Here is a 13711-nt window from a genome sequence, read left to right as displayed (position 1 = left end):
GGGAACTTCCATAGGCTGCAGGTGCGGCCTTAAAAAAAAAAGAAAGAAAGAAAGAAAAAAAGAAAGAAATGAGATTGGGTTTCAGTGGCACCAAACTTCAGGATCTCACCATACTCCAGCTGATTCCCTTCCTGAAAGGGATCAGCAGAGAGTTGGGGCCAGTGCAAAGCCAGGTTTCCCTCCATTTAAAAGAAAAAAAATTTTAAATTAAAGTATAGTTGATTGGTTTCTCTCTGTTTAAGGGGACCCTATTGCTGGGCCAAGGAAGGAGGAATCACAAGAAAACTCCATACCTGCATGAATTAAAAAAAAAAATTGGACAGGGAGTTCCTGCTGCAGCTCAGTGTAAACAAACCCAACTAGAATCCATGAGGATGCAGGTTCCATCCCTGGCCTCAATCAGTGGGTTAAGGATCCGGCGTAGCTGTGAGTCTTGGTGTGGGTCACAGATGTGGCTCAGGTCTTGCAGTGCTGTGGCTGTGGTGTAGCGTGGCAGCTGCAGCTCTGATTCGACCCCTAGCCTGGGAACTTCCATATGCTGGAGGTTCAGCCCTAAAAAGCAAAAAATAAATAAATAAAAATTGGACCGTGACCTTACTCATGTGTAAATATGTTTATATCAGATAAGTGTCCCTTCTCTGCAGAGAAAAAGGAAGGAAGGAAAGATTGGGAAGAGACTGAAAATATTGCTTTGACTAGATGCCAATGGATTTGCTACCTTTTTCGAGGTGGAGAAACCAATATGAATCCTTTGAGGCCAACCACTGTGACCCTGTTTGGGAAGCCTATTAGACTCTAAATACCTAGTACTCACATACATCCTTTTTCCAATATTAAAAAAACATGTGTTCAGAGCTTGGAGACCACGGCCCAAATGTCACTTCCTATGTCAATTACAAATTACTCTGGGGGAGTTCCCATCGTAGCAAACCAATCTGACTAGTATCCATAAGGATGCAGGTTTGATCCCTGGCCTCACTCAGTGGGTTAAAGATCCAGTGTTGCCATGAGCTGTGGTATAGTTCAAAGACTTGTCTCAGATCCTGCTTTGCTAAGGCTGTGGTGTAGGCTGCCAGCTATATCTCTGATTAGACCCCTAGCCTGGGAACCTCCATATGCAATGGGTGTGGCCCTAAAAAGACAAAAGACAAAGAAAATTAAAAAAAAAGAAAAAGAAGAGAAGAGAAGAGAAGAGGGAAGGAAAGGAAAGGAAAGAAAGGAGAAAAGAAAAGAAAAGAAATTACTCTGGGGAGTTCCCCTTGTGGTTCAGCAGAAATGAACCCGACTAGTATCCACAAGGATGCAGGTTCGATCCCTGTCCTTGCTCAGTGGATTAATGGTCTGACATTGCGGTGAGCTGTGGCATAGGCTGGCAACTGTAGCTCTGATTTGACCCCTAGCCTGGGAACTTCCATATGCCACATGCAGCCCAAAAAAGAAAAAAAAAAAAAAAAGACTGTAACTCACCCCCCATGAATTTAGGGACTTAATGTTTTATATCCCCTCCACCCCAATTCATTCCATGGGTTGCCTGGGTGGGTCTTCTGCTGGTCTCACTTGGCTTGGTTGAATTCTAGTTAGAGGGCAGCTGAGACAGCTGGTTGGAACAAAACAGCCTCACTCAAATGGCTGGTGGTTGGCTTGGCTTCATCCGGGCTTTCCCTCCATGGGCCATCATGCTCCGCAAGGTTAGAATGGGCTTCTCAATGAAGCATGGTGGTCTCGGGGCAACATAAGAACAAGAGCAGGAGCTGCAGCGCCCCTCATGGCTGAAGCTTGGAGGTGCAGAGTATCACAGCCACCATATTCTGTTGGTCAAAGCAAGTCCTTTGGCTAAGCGATATTGAAGAGGTAGAGAGCTCTGCCACATGAAAGGCGCAGCAAAACCACATTGCAAATGGGAAGGAGATAGTGTGGCCATTTTTGCAAACGAAGAACACAAAGTCTCCCCAGGTCCTCTGTGCCACCGAAAGTAACTCCTCTCCATCCAAGTACCTGCCCCTCACTCAATGTTCCTCTCCCCACCAGGTGGCCTGGCTGCTGTGATCTACACAGATGCTCTACAGACTCTGATCATGCTTATAGGAGCACTTACCCTGATGGGCTACAGTAAGTGGGGTCCCAGTGTCATTTGGGTGGATGACAGCACCTCTCTCAAGCGAGGACACCTGCTTTCATAGCCAGCTGGGAATTCCTGCTTGAGGCGTGGTTATTTTAGCTGGAAGAGAACCATGCTTATCAAGCAAAGATTAATAGCCCTTTCTGTATTGATATGGATAAATCATGAAATAAAAAAAATAAAAGGGGTCAAAAGGGGCCCTTTTCTTCCTTGTGGGAAAATTTCAATTAATAAGAGCAGATGGAGTGAGGGAAATAGCATATCACCATCAGAAAGCAGAAAGGAGTTCCTGCTGTAACTCAGCAGGTTAAGAATTCAACATAGTATCCTTGCGAATGTGGGTTCAATCCCTGGCCTGGCTCAGGATCTGGTGTTGCCACAAGATGCAACTCAGATCCAGCATTGCTGTGGCTGTGGCGTAGGCCAGCAGCTACAGCTCCAATTCAACCTCTAGCCTGGAAACTTCTCTATGCCACAGATGTGCCATAAAAAGAACAACAAAAAGAGAATGCCACAGTAATGATTGCTACAGGCAAGATCAAATGATAAATAATGAGGTTAGTACAAGAGAGTTTATGAAGAAATAGGCTATTTGCTTGGTCTCAGAGTATCATGTCCAAAATAGTTCATTATAAAGGTGTCCAAAATATTTTTAAAAATATTTATTAAATACAGAGGGAAATAGAGCCACTTTACAGTGGAGAAATGTGGCACACACCACTCTAACTAAGTGATCATGGTTAATATCAGTAATCAGATGTATCAATGTGTAGCACGTGACATCATGTGCTGGGAAGGACATGGCATCACCTCTGTGCCATTCTTGCCAAAACCTATAACCTCAGCTTCATCGTGAGTAAACATCAGACAATCCCAAATGGAGGGACATTTTACAAAACACAAAGACCAACATTTTTCAACAGTGTCAAGGGCATGAAAAATAAGGAAAGGCTGAGGGATGACACAGAGAGGATGAAACTAAGGAGACACAATAAACAGTGTGGATCCCGGATTGAATCCCAGGAGAGAAAATGAACATTATAGGTGCCATATGAACACACAGTATAGTTAATAACAATGTGACCGTGTTTTATTTCTTAGTTTTCAGAACTATACTCTGTTTATGTTATACAGGTGAAAAGTGTATGGGAATCCCCTATATTACTTTGACAACTCTTCTGTATGTCTATACTTATCTCAAAATTAGAAGTTAAAACTTAGCCATTAAAACGTGTGATCCAGATATTCTATCTCATTTAATGTTCATAAAAACCCAATGATATGAGTATTATTATTACCCCTTTTGGAGATGAGAAAATTAAGGCACCAATTGTTAAAAAAACTTGCCCTATGTCACAAAGCTAGGATTCAAAGCCAGCATTCAAACCCAGGCAGACTGACTTCACATTTTTTACCCTTCCCCATCCTACTGCCTGCTAATAATGGGGGGGGGGGAGGTAACATGGTAAAAACTTTTGTGGGGAAGGACTAGGAGCAAGGGTCAAAGAGGATAGGCAAGAATTTCACCTGAACATGGTGTCTTTCTGCAGAGTTTGAATGTTGTGTATGTGCCACTTTTACCTTTCAAACAAAAATTCAAAGAAATAATCGTGGAATAATAAATTGATTTCACAATAAGAAGAGCAACAAGACTTTCTTCGTATTAGCCTTAACAGGAAATGTTTTGGACCCTAGTGAAGAAGAAAAATTTCACTGGTACATATAAAGAGGAAAAACACAGATGAGCAGTAAATATACAAAGGACATCTGTCCAGCTTCACTGCATAAATGTTTGGATGGTTGCTATCATAAATAGCAAACTTTGACCCTCCCAGTGCCACAAAAGTGACTCACAACACTTTCAGGTTTTAGAGGCAAGAAAGCCAAAAGATAAATCTTCACATGGGCTGTTCTTCTTAGCCAAACTTCCTAATCTTTCTCCCTAAAACATGGGGTCTCATTTGGGAAAGTTCTATTACTTAATTTATTGCAATCAGACAGGAGAGAGATTACAGATCAACCATCAACAACCTTCATTATTCTGCTCTATATAGTAGGATTTATCACAAGGTATCTAGAGGTTTTCAAAGGTTGAAGATGAATTGACCATATCTGCATGGTTTTATTTCTGTGCTTTCAATTCTGTTCCATTGATCTACATGACTGTTTCTAGCCTAATACCATACCGTTTTGATTACTATAGTTTTGTAATATGGTTTGAAACCAAGTCCTGTGAGATCTCCAGTTTTGTTCTTCTTTCTTAAGATTTCTTTGGCTACTCAGGGTCTTTTGTGGTTCCATGTGACTATTAGGATTTTTTTTTCTATTTCTATGAAAAATGCCATTGGAATGTTGATAGTGATTGCATTGCATGTGTATATCACATTGGGTAGTATGGACATTTTAGTGATATCAATCTTCCAATTCATATGCATGGAGTATCTGTCCATTATTTATGTCTTCTTCAATTTCTCTCATCGTTGTTACTCACAGTTTATGGTGTACAGATCTTTCACCTCCTTGATTGGATTTATTCACATGTATTTTATTCATTTTGATGCAGTTGTAAATTGTATTGTTTTCTTTTTGAGGTATGTTCGATTGACAATGTTTTTGTTAGTTTCATGTGTATAGCAAAGTGATTCAGTTGTATATATACTAATACATATTTCAGATTCTTTTATACTGTAGGTTATTGAACATAGTTCCCTGTGCTATACAGTAAATCCTTGTTACATATATAGCATACATATATATGTTTCAGGTGTGTGCCAGTACTGTTTTATTTATCTTTCTAATAGTTTGTTGTTGGTATATTATTTGTTGATATTTGTATATTGATTTTGTATTCTGCAACTTTACTGAATTGATTTATTAGTTCTAACTATTTTTCATGCAATCTTTGGGGCATTTTATATATAATATATTTAGCAAAGAGGGACACCTTATTTTTAAAATATTTGGAGATTTTTCAGATACATCTCTGTTACTGATTTTACCTTAATTCCGTTAAAATCATAGAACATATTTTGTAAGATTATTCCTTATAAGTTTGTTGAGGTTTGTTTTATGGCCAGAAATTTTGCCTACTTTGATAAACATTCCACGTGTTGTTGGGTATAGTGTTTAAATGTCAATTAGGTCAACTTGGTTCATAGTGTTGGGTAACTCTTCTTTATCTTTAGTAATGTTTTCATCTATTTTTTCTATCAACCACAAAAAAGGGGTGTTGAGATTTCCAACTATAGTTGTTGACTTATTTCTCTTTTTAGGATATTTCTGTGTTATTGGTGAATTGACTTCTTTATCATTATGTGATATCCCTCTTGGTCATATTCTTTGTTCTGGAGTCTAATTTGTCTAATATTATCTTTTGTCTTTTTGTTGTTGTTGTTGTTATTGTTGCTATTTCTTGGGCCGCTCCTGCGGCATATGGAGGTTCCCAGGCTAGGGGTCGAATCGGAGCTGTAGCCACCGGCCTACGCCAGAGCCACAGCAACGCGGGATCCGAGCCGCGTCTGCAACCAACCTACCCCACAGCTCACGGCAACGCCGGATCATTAACCCACTGAGCAAGGGCAGGGACCGAACCCGCAACCTCATGGTTCCTAGTCGGATTCGTTAACCACTGCGCCACGACGGGAACTCCTAATTTGTCTAATATTAATATAGTCTCTCTAGCTTTCCCTTGATTAGCATTTGTTTACTTTTTGTCTTTTTTGGGCTACCCCTGTGGCATATGGAATTTTGCAGGCTAGGGGTCGAATCAGAGCTACAGCTGCCAGCCTACACCACAGCCATGTCTGCAAATTATACTGCAGCTCGTGGCAATGCCAGATCCTTAACCCACTGAGCGGGGCCAGGGATTGAACCTGCATCCTCATGGATATTAAGCGAATTCATTTCTGCTGCACCACAATGGGAACTCCCCTCTTGATTAAAGTTTAAATGGTATATATTTTTCTATCATTTTACTCTTAACCCATCTATGTTTTATATTTAAAGTGGGTTTCTTGTAGACATCATATAGATGGGTCATGTTGTTTAATTTAATCTATCTCTATCTTTTAATTTGGATCTTTAGATCAAATCCATTCATATTATTATTGACAGAGTTTGATTCAAATCTACCAATTTGCCAGTTATTGTCTATTTTTTCCATTTGTCCTCTGCTTCCATTTATCATTTCTTAAAAATTGTTTCAGTTCTGGCCCTAGGGCTTATAATATTCATTTCAGTCTACCTTCAAATAATACACTGCTTTGTTTATAATTTAAGTACCTTATAATATTACACTCCCAAATCCTCTTTCCTGTCTTTTGTGTTATTGCTGCTATACATTTACATATGCTATAAACACTATACCAAATTTAGCTTTAGATAGTCTGTTATCTTTTAGAGTGGTTAAAAAGACAAAAAGTCTTTTTACTCACCTTCGTTTTAATGATTTCTGAATATCTTCATTTCTTTATTTCTTGTGAGTGTACCTCTTCTGGTAATGAACTCTCTTGATTTTTGTTTTTCTGGAAACATGACTATTTCTCCATTTTTTGTGCACTATTTCATATAATTTATTTTGATGTTAAATAAAGCTTTTGATAAGTTTCTATAGCAAAATGTACACAAATATGAAACTCCGAACAGATTTCTCATTATGATTTTATTATACATGACTTTACTAAGATGGTACAGATAAACAGAAATAGCCGTATCTCTACATGAATTTTCAATGGGTATAATATTCTGTGTTATTTATATTTCTCAGCACTTTTATGATGCGATTCTATTGTCTCCTGGCATGCATAGCTTTTGAGAAGTGTATCGTAATTCCTTTTTTTTTCTTTTTTTTTGCTTTTTAGGGCTGCATCCGCAGCACATGGAGGTTCCCAGGCTAGGGGTCAAATTGGAGCTGCGGCTGCCAGCCTATACCATAGCCACATCGATGAGGGATCTGAGCCACATCTGTGACCTGCACCACAGCTCACCACAGTGCCTGATCCTTAACCCACTGATCAAGGCCAAGGATTGAACCCACATCCTCATGGATACTAGTCGGATTCGCTTGCGGTGTAGGTTGTAGACGAGGCTCGGATCCCGCGTTGCTGTGGCTCTGGCGTAGGCCGGTGGCTACAGCTCCGATTCAACCCCTAGCCTGGGAACCTCCATATGCCGCGGGAGTGGCCCAAGAAATAGCAAAAAGACAAAAAAATAAAAATAAATAAAAATAAATAAATAAATAAATAAACAGAGGGAAAAACATTTTATACGAAAAGATAGCAAACTTACAACGAAGATATAATGTGTATTAAATATCATTGCAGCAAGATATGCAAAAGTTGTTATAGATAGAAACCAAAATGGTATACAAGGACTCTAACACATGAGAGAATAAGAAGACAAAACACAAATAAGTTTTTGGAAATTATAAATTATATAAATGAATAAACATTCTCATAATAGTATAGATTTTCCCCATAATAGTATACTATTTTCCCGAAATAGTATAGATTTTTCTCAGAACCATCTGCAAAAATGAATCATGGAGTTCCCGTCGTGGCGCAGTGGTTAACAAATCTGACCAGGAACCATGAGGTTGCGGGTTCGATCCCTGGCCTTGCTCAGTGGGTTAAAGATCTGGCGTTGCTGTGAGCTGTGGTGTAGGTCACAGACGCGGCTCAGATCCTGAGTTGCTGTGGCTCTGGCGTAGGCCGGTGACAACAGCTCTGATTAGACCCCTAGCCTGGGAACCTGCATATGCCGTGGGAGCGGCTGAAGAAAAGGCAAAAAGACAAAAATAAATAAATAAATAAAAATTAAAATTAAACCTTATAAAAAATGAATCATTAAAAACATTAAAGTTTGCAAATACATGCATGTAAATATTGATCAGAATACATTATTTTACCTATGCAAAACCAAAAAAGTCAAATTCATTAGGAAATGCGTAAATTAAGATAGATCTAATTACTTAGGAATTTTAAAGCTGTCTCAATAGTGCTTGGATCGAAGAGGAAATGAAAACTGCCGCCACATGGGAGTTCCCGTTGTGGCACAGCAGAAATGAACCTGGCTAGTATCCATGAGGACTTGGATTTGATCCCTTGTCTCCCTCAGTGGGTCAAGAATCCAGAGTTGCCATGAGCTGTGGTGTAGGTTGCAGACACAGCTCGGATCCAGAGTTGCTGAAGCTGTGGTGTAGGCTGGCAGCTACAGCTCTGATTGGACCTCTAGCCTGGGAACTTCCATATGCCCCAGGTGCAGCCCTAAAAAGTGAAAAAAACAAAAACAAAAACAGAAAACAAAACTGCCGTCACAGACTGTTTAGAGATGATGAGAGAACATTACATTTCATACCTAATCAAAGCTGTCTTTTAGAAAAACATTTATATCCACGAATATGAAAGACTAATCAAGTAAATTAGAAAAAACTATAGAATGAATTATCCCAACACTTATTTCTTTGAAGAGAACCATAAAAGACAAGGGGAAATCAAAACAAGGAAAATGGAGAAAAACAAGGCAGTATAATTAGGAATGAGAAAAGGAACTAAAAGCACAGAGGAAAAAGATTTAGATTATAAGAATATAATTTACGGCGTTCCTGTTGTGGCTCAGTAGTTAACGAATCCAACTAGGAACCATGAGGTTGCGGGTTCGGTCCCTGCCCTTGCTCAGTGGGTTAAGGATCCAGCATTGCTGTGAGCTGTGGTGTAGGTTGCAGACGCGGCTTGCATCCCACGTGGCTGTGGCTCTGGCACAGGCCAGTGGCTACAGCTCCGATTCGACCCCTAGCCTGGGAACCTCCATCTGCCGTGGGAGCAGCCCTAGAAAAGGCAAAAAAGACCAAAAAAAAAAAAAAAAAAAAAAAGAATATAATTTACAAAGCTATATGAACACTCACTTAAAAATTCATGTTTTTCTAGGAAAATCTAAATAACTAAATTTGACTCAAGAGAAAGTAGGAAACCTCAATAGAAATGGATAGAAACTAGGACCTTTGTTTACAAAACCCCTTCAAAAAGGGGCATGAAGAAAACTAGAAGCAAGCCCATTAGAATCAGAAAAAGAGAGCTATCTTGTCACTTATACAATAAAAAAAAAATCATAAAATGTACTACTGAAGAGAGACAAAATTTTTATTACAGGCAGATTATCTAGCTTGCCTAGGGGGAAGAAGCAAGAGAAACTGAAAAATCTAATCTTGAACAGAGCTTATTAAAGTGACTGAAATCAAGAGTAATATTCAGGAGTTCCTGTCGTGGCACAGTGGTTAACGAATCCGACTAGGAACCATGAGGTTGCAGGTTCGATCCCTGACCTTGCTCAGAGGGTTAATGATCCGGCGTTGCCGTGAGCTGTGGTGTAGGTTGCAGACGTGGCTCGGATCCCGCGTTGCTGTGGCTCTGGCGTAGGCCAGTGGCTACAGCTCCGATTAGACCCCCAGCCTGGGAGCCTCCATATGCTGCAGGAGTGGCCCAAGAAATGGCAAAAAGAAAAAAAAAAAAAAAGAGTAATATTCAGAGTTCCCATTGTGGCTCAGCAGTAACCACCCAAAGAGTATCCGTGAGGATGTGGGTTCAATCCCTGGCCTTCCTCAGTGAATTAAGGATCTGGCGGTGCTGTGAGCTGTGGTGTGGGTCACAGACGAGGCTTGGATCCCAAGTTGCTATGGCTGTGGCATAGGCTGGCAGCTGTAGCTCCAATTTGACCCGTAGCCTGGGAACTTCCATATGCCAAGAGGGTGGCCCTAAAAAGACCAAAAAAAAAAAAAAAATTTCAAATTTCACTTGGTACCAGATGTCTCCTATACGGGTGCTGCTCAGACTGTGGTCTATGGCCCAGCAGCATCAGTGTCAACTGGGAGCCCATTAGAAGGGCAGGATTGCAGGCCCCCCCAGCAGACTTGCCAGTCAGAATGCAGCTTTTCATGGTTCCCAAGTAACTCATAGGCACATTAAAGTTTACGCATTAAAATGCATTGCCTATTTTATTTTCACCCCTCCTGGGATAATTTTTTTTTTCTTTTTTTAGGGCCGCACCTGCAGCATATGGAAGTTCCCAGGATAGGGGTTGAATCAGAGCTGCAGCTGAGGCCTACCCCACAGCCACAGCAACACTGGACCTGAGCCGCATCTGTGACCCACACAGCAGCTTGTAGCAACACCAGATTCTTAACTCACTGAGCAAGGCCAGGGATTGAACCTGCATCATTATGGATATTAGTTGGGTTCTTAACCCACTGAGTCACAACGGGAACTCTCTGGGGTGATTCTTTTTGTAGTCTTTCTACCTGCTATTATCTGTATGCCTATCTTTTACACGCTCAGATGGGCAGGTCCAATTATTGATAAAACCTACCTACACCCCCCCACCCCACTAACACAAAATAATTCTTCAGGGAAATAAAGCACGACAAGAATGTATCATCATGATATTTCTCCCCCAGTAGCCACAATCTTCAGCAAAGATGAGCCAGGCTCCAGGCTACCTATAATTTCTACATAAGTGGTAACACCAACCCCTTCTCTCCCATTAAAAAAAAAAAAAAAAAAAGCCTTCTGGAAAGCCATCACGTGAAAACAACATTATTTGGGGCATCCGCTTTTTTCAGTTAATGAAAAGAAACAAATTACCCCCAAACTAGAGTACTTTATTATTTTTTAAGAATGACCCACCTTTGTGCCAGAGGCTGTATGTTTTATGGGCATTATCTCACTTAATCCTTGCTCCAGCCCTTTGAGGCTGGCATTACATGAACCCACCCACAGGTGAGGAAATGGAATTTCAGACTGAGAAGTGACTTGCTCAAGGCCATAAATTACTTGGACCACTCATGATATCATTAATGAGTAGCTGAGACGTTCAGAGGTGAAAGGATGCTTCCTGAGGGCAGGGGGTCCATGGACAGAATTCAGGGGTTTTGTTACTCTTAAATGAGAAAGAAATCCATCTCTAGTCTCAAGTAGCCATCCCTGGAGTTCCCGTCATGGTGCAGTGGTTAACGAATCCGACTAGGAACCATGAGGTTGAGGGTTCGATCTCTGGCCTTGCTCGTGGGTTAACGATCTGGCGTTGCCGTGAGCTGTGGTTGCAGTCGCGGCTCGGATCCCACATTGCTGTGGCTCTGGCGTAGGCTGGCAGCTATAGCTCTGATTCGACCCCTAGCCTGGGAACCTCCATTTGCTGTGGGAAGCGGCCCTAGAAAAGGCAAAAAGACAAAAAAAAAAAAAAAAAAAAAAAAAGCTATCCCTGAAATTTAGCATTTTTTCTTTTTTTTCTATTTATTTTGTAAGATTTCTACTTTTTCTATTATAGTTGATTTACAATGTTCTGTCAATTTCTGCTGTACAGCAAAGTGACCTGGTCTTATGTATATATATAAACATACATTCTTTTTCTCACATTCTCCTCCATCGTGTTCATCGAAAGTGACTAGATACAGTTCTCTGTGCTATACAGCAAGATCTCATTGCTTATACACTCAAAAATTTAGCGTTTTTCAATTTTTATTTTAGGGCCACACCTGCTGCACATAGAGGTTCCCAGGCTAGGGGTCTAATCGGAGCTGTTGCTGCCAGCCTACACCACAGCCATAGCAATGCCAGATCTGAGCCAGTTCTGCGACCTATACCACAGCTCATGGCAACGCCAGATCCTTAACCCACTGAGCAAGGGCAGGGATCAAACCCTCAACCTCATGGCTCCTAGTCGGATTCGTTTCTGCTGCATCAGGACGGGAACTCCTTTTCAGTTATTAGTGTAAATTACAAACCACAGGAGTATTAGAAATAGCTGTGACTTGGTTACCAAAACACATGCCCCATGTTTTCATCCCAATATTTTTACTGTTACTGCTGACCTATGATGTCATTTAATTACTTTAACTTGTTATCAGACCCACTGCTGGGTCTTACTATTTAATGAAGCAAATAAATAAATTACCTGGTCAGAGATTTTGTTTCAGCGAGTACCTTTCAACATAATTGGCTTCCTTTACAGTCTATGTATTTTGTGTTAGGTTTTTTTTTTTTTTTTTTGGCTTTTTGCTGTTTCTTGGGCCACTCCCGCAGCATATGGAGGTTCCCAGGCTAGGGGTCAAATCGGAGCCGCAGCCACTGGCCTACGCCAGAGCCACAGCAATGCGGGATCTGAGCCGCGTCTGCAACCTACACCACAGCTCACAGCAACGCCGGATCCTTAACCCACTGAGCAAGCTCAGGGATCAAACCTGCAACCTCATGGTTCCTAGTCAGATTCGTTAACCACTGAGCCACGATGGGAACTCTTGTGTTAGGTATTTAGAAATATGGTTCTGAGACGCATTCCAAGGTCATTACCAAACGCATCAAAAAAAAAAAAAAAAAAAGTGAAGACCCTTTAAGGCAACTAACGTTCTTGGATACCCATGTCCAACCATCCCCTTATTACTTGCTGTGGATCAGCTGGAATTCCTGGCCAACTTGGGCTTCCTCTGAATTCCAGGTTTTGCTGCCGTTGGTGGGATGGAAGGCCTGAAGGAGAAATACTTCTTGGCCCTGGCTAGCAACCGGAGTGGGAACAGCAGCTGCGGGCTGCCCCGGGAAGATGCCTTCCATATTTTCCGAGACCCACTGACGTCTGATCTCCCGTGGCCTGGGATCCTCTTTGGAATGTCAATTCCGTCCCTCTGGTACTGGTGCACGGATCAGGTACAGGACCCCTGGTTGAGCAACCAGCCTCCAAAACCCTTTCTTCCATGATTGTCTGGAGGCTGTGTTTGCTTTTTTTTTTTTTTTTTTTTCCCTCTCCCTCTCTCTCTTCCCCTATTTGCATTTTTCCCCAACCATCCTTGATAAGTCCTTTCTCTCCAGGGCTTTACATGTCAGCTTACTTCTTTTTTATTTTTTATTTTTGGCACCTTTTTATTATTAACGTTTAGTTGATTTATAATGTTTCTGCAATTTCTATTGCACAGCAAAGTGACCCAGGCATACACAGGTTCCTGTGCTGCCCATCCATTCCAAATGTAACAGTTTGCATCCACCAACCCCAAACTCCCCATCCATCCCCCCCCCTCCCAGCAACCACAAGTCAGCTCTCCATGTCTGTGATCTGTTTCTGTTTTGCAGCTAGCATCATGTTTGCCATATTTTAGATTCTACGTATAAGTGATATCATATGGTATATTTCTCTTTTTGACACTTCACTTAGTCTGAGAATCTCTAGTTGCATCCATGTTGCTAAAAATGGCATTATTGTCCTTTTTATGGCTGAGTAGTATTCCATTGTGTATTCTTAATCCATTCGCCTCTTGATGGACATTTAGGTTGTTTCTATGTCTTGGCTATTGTGAATAGTGCTACAGTGAACATAGAGATGCGTATATCTCTTTAAATGAATGTTTGGTGCAGATATATGCCCAGGAGTGGGATTGCTGGATCCTATGATAGTTCTATATTTAGTTTTCTGAAATACCATCATACTATTTTCCAAGGTGGTTGTACCAATTTATGTTCCCACCAACAGTTCAACGTACTTCTTATTCTTGCTCATGTCATGGCAAATCCCAAGCTGCTGGGATTGCCATGGGGAAATCTATTTCCCCTCTTTGCA

The 13711-nt window shown here is 41.0% G+C and overlaps 1 protein-coding gene across 5 annotated transcripts in view; it reads left to right on the top strand.

The window, feature by feature from the left end:
- Positions 1-13711, top strand: part of SLC5A11 (solute carrier family 5 member 11) — an 80535-nt gene that overhangs the window by 33174 nt on the left and 33650 nt on the right. For all 5 annotated transcript variants that reach the window (XR_014839310.1, XR_002340998.2, XR_014839311.1 and 2 more), the window contains 2 exon segments: positions 2029-2109; positions 12602-12807. Coding sequence is in view for 2 of the 5 variants with exons in the window: in XM_021081313.2 (XP_020936972.1) it covers positions 2029-2109; positions 12602-12807 (287 nt within the window). In the remaining 3 variants the exon portion in view is untranslated.

This window comes from Sus scrofa, chromosome 3 (assembly GCF_054392235.1).
Source record: "Sus scrofa isolate SSC_HxYL_T2T_F1_AM1 chromosome 3, Sscrofa_HxYL_maternal_Yorkshire_Landrace_v2.0, whole genome shotgun sequence".
Classification (NCBI taxonomy): domain Eukaryota; kingdom Metazoa; phylum Chordata; class Mammalia; order Artiodactyla; family Suidae; genus Sus; species Sus scrofa.
The sequence above is the reverse complement of the archived record's forward strand: the minus strand, read 5'-3'. Positions and strand labels throughout refer to the sequence as shown.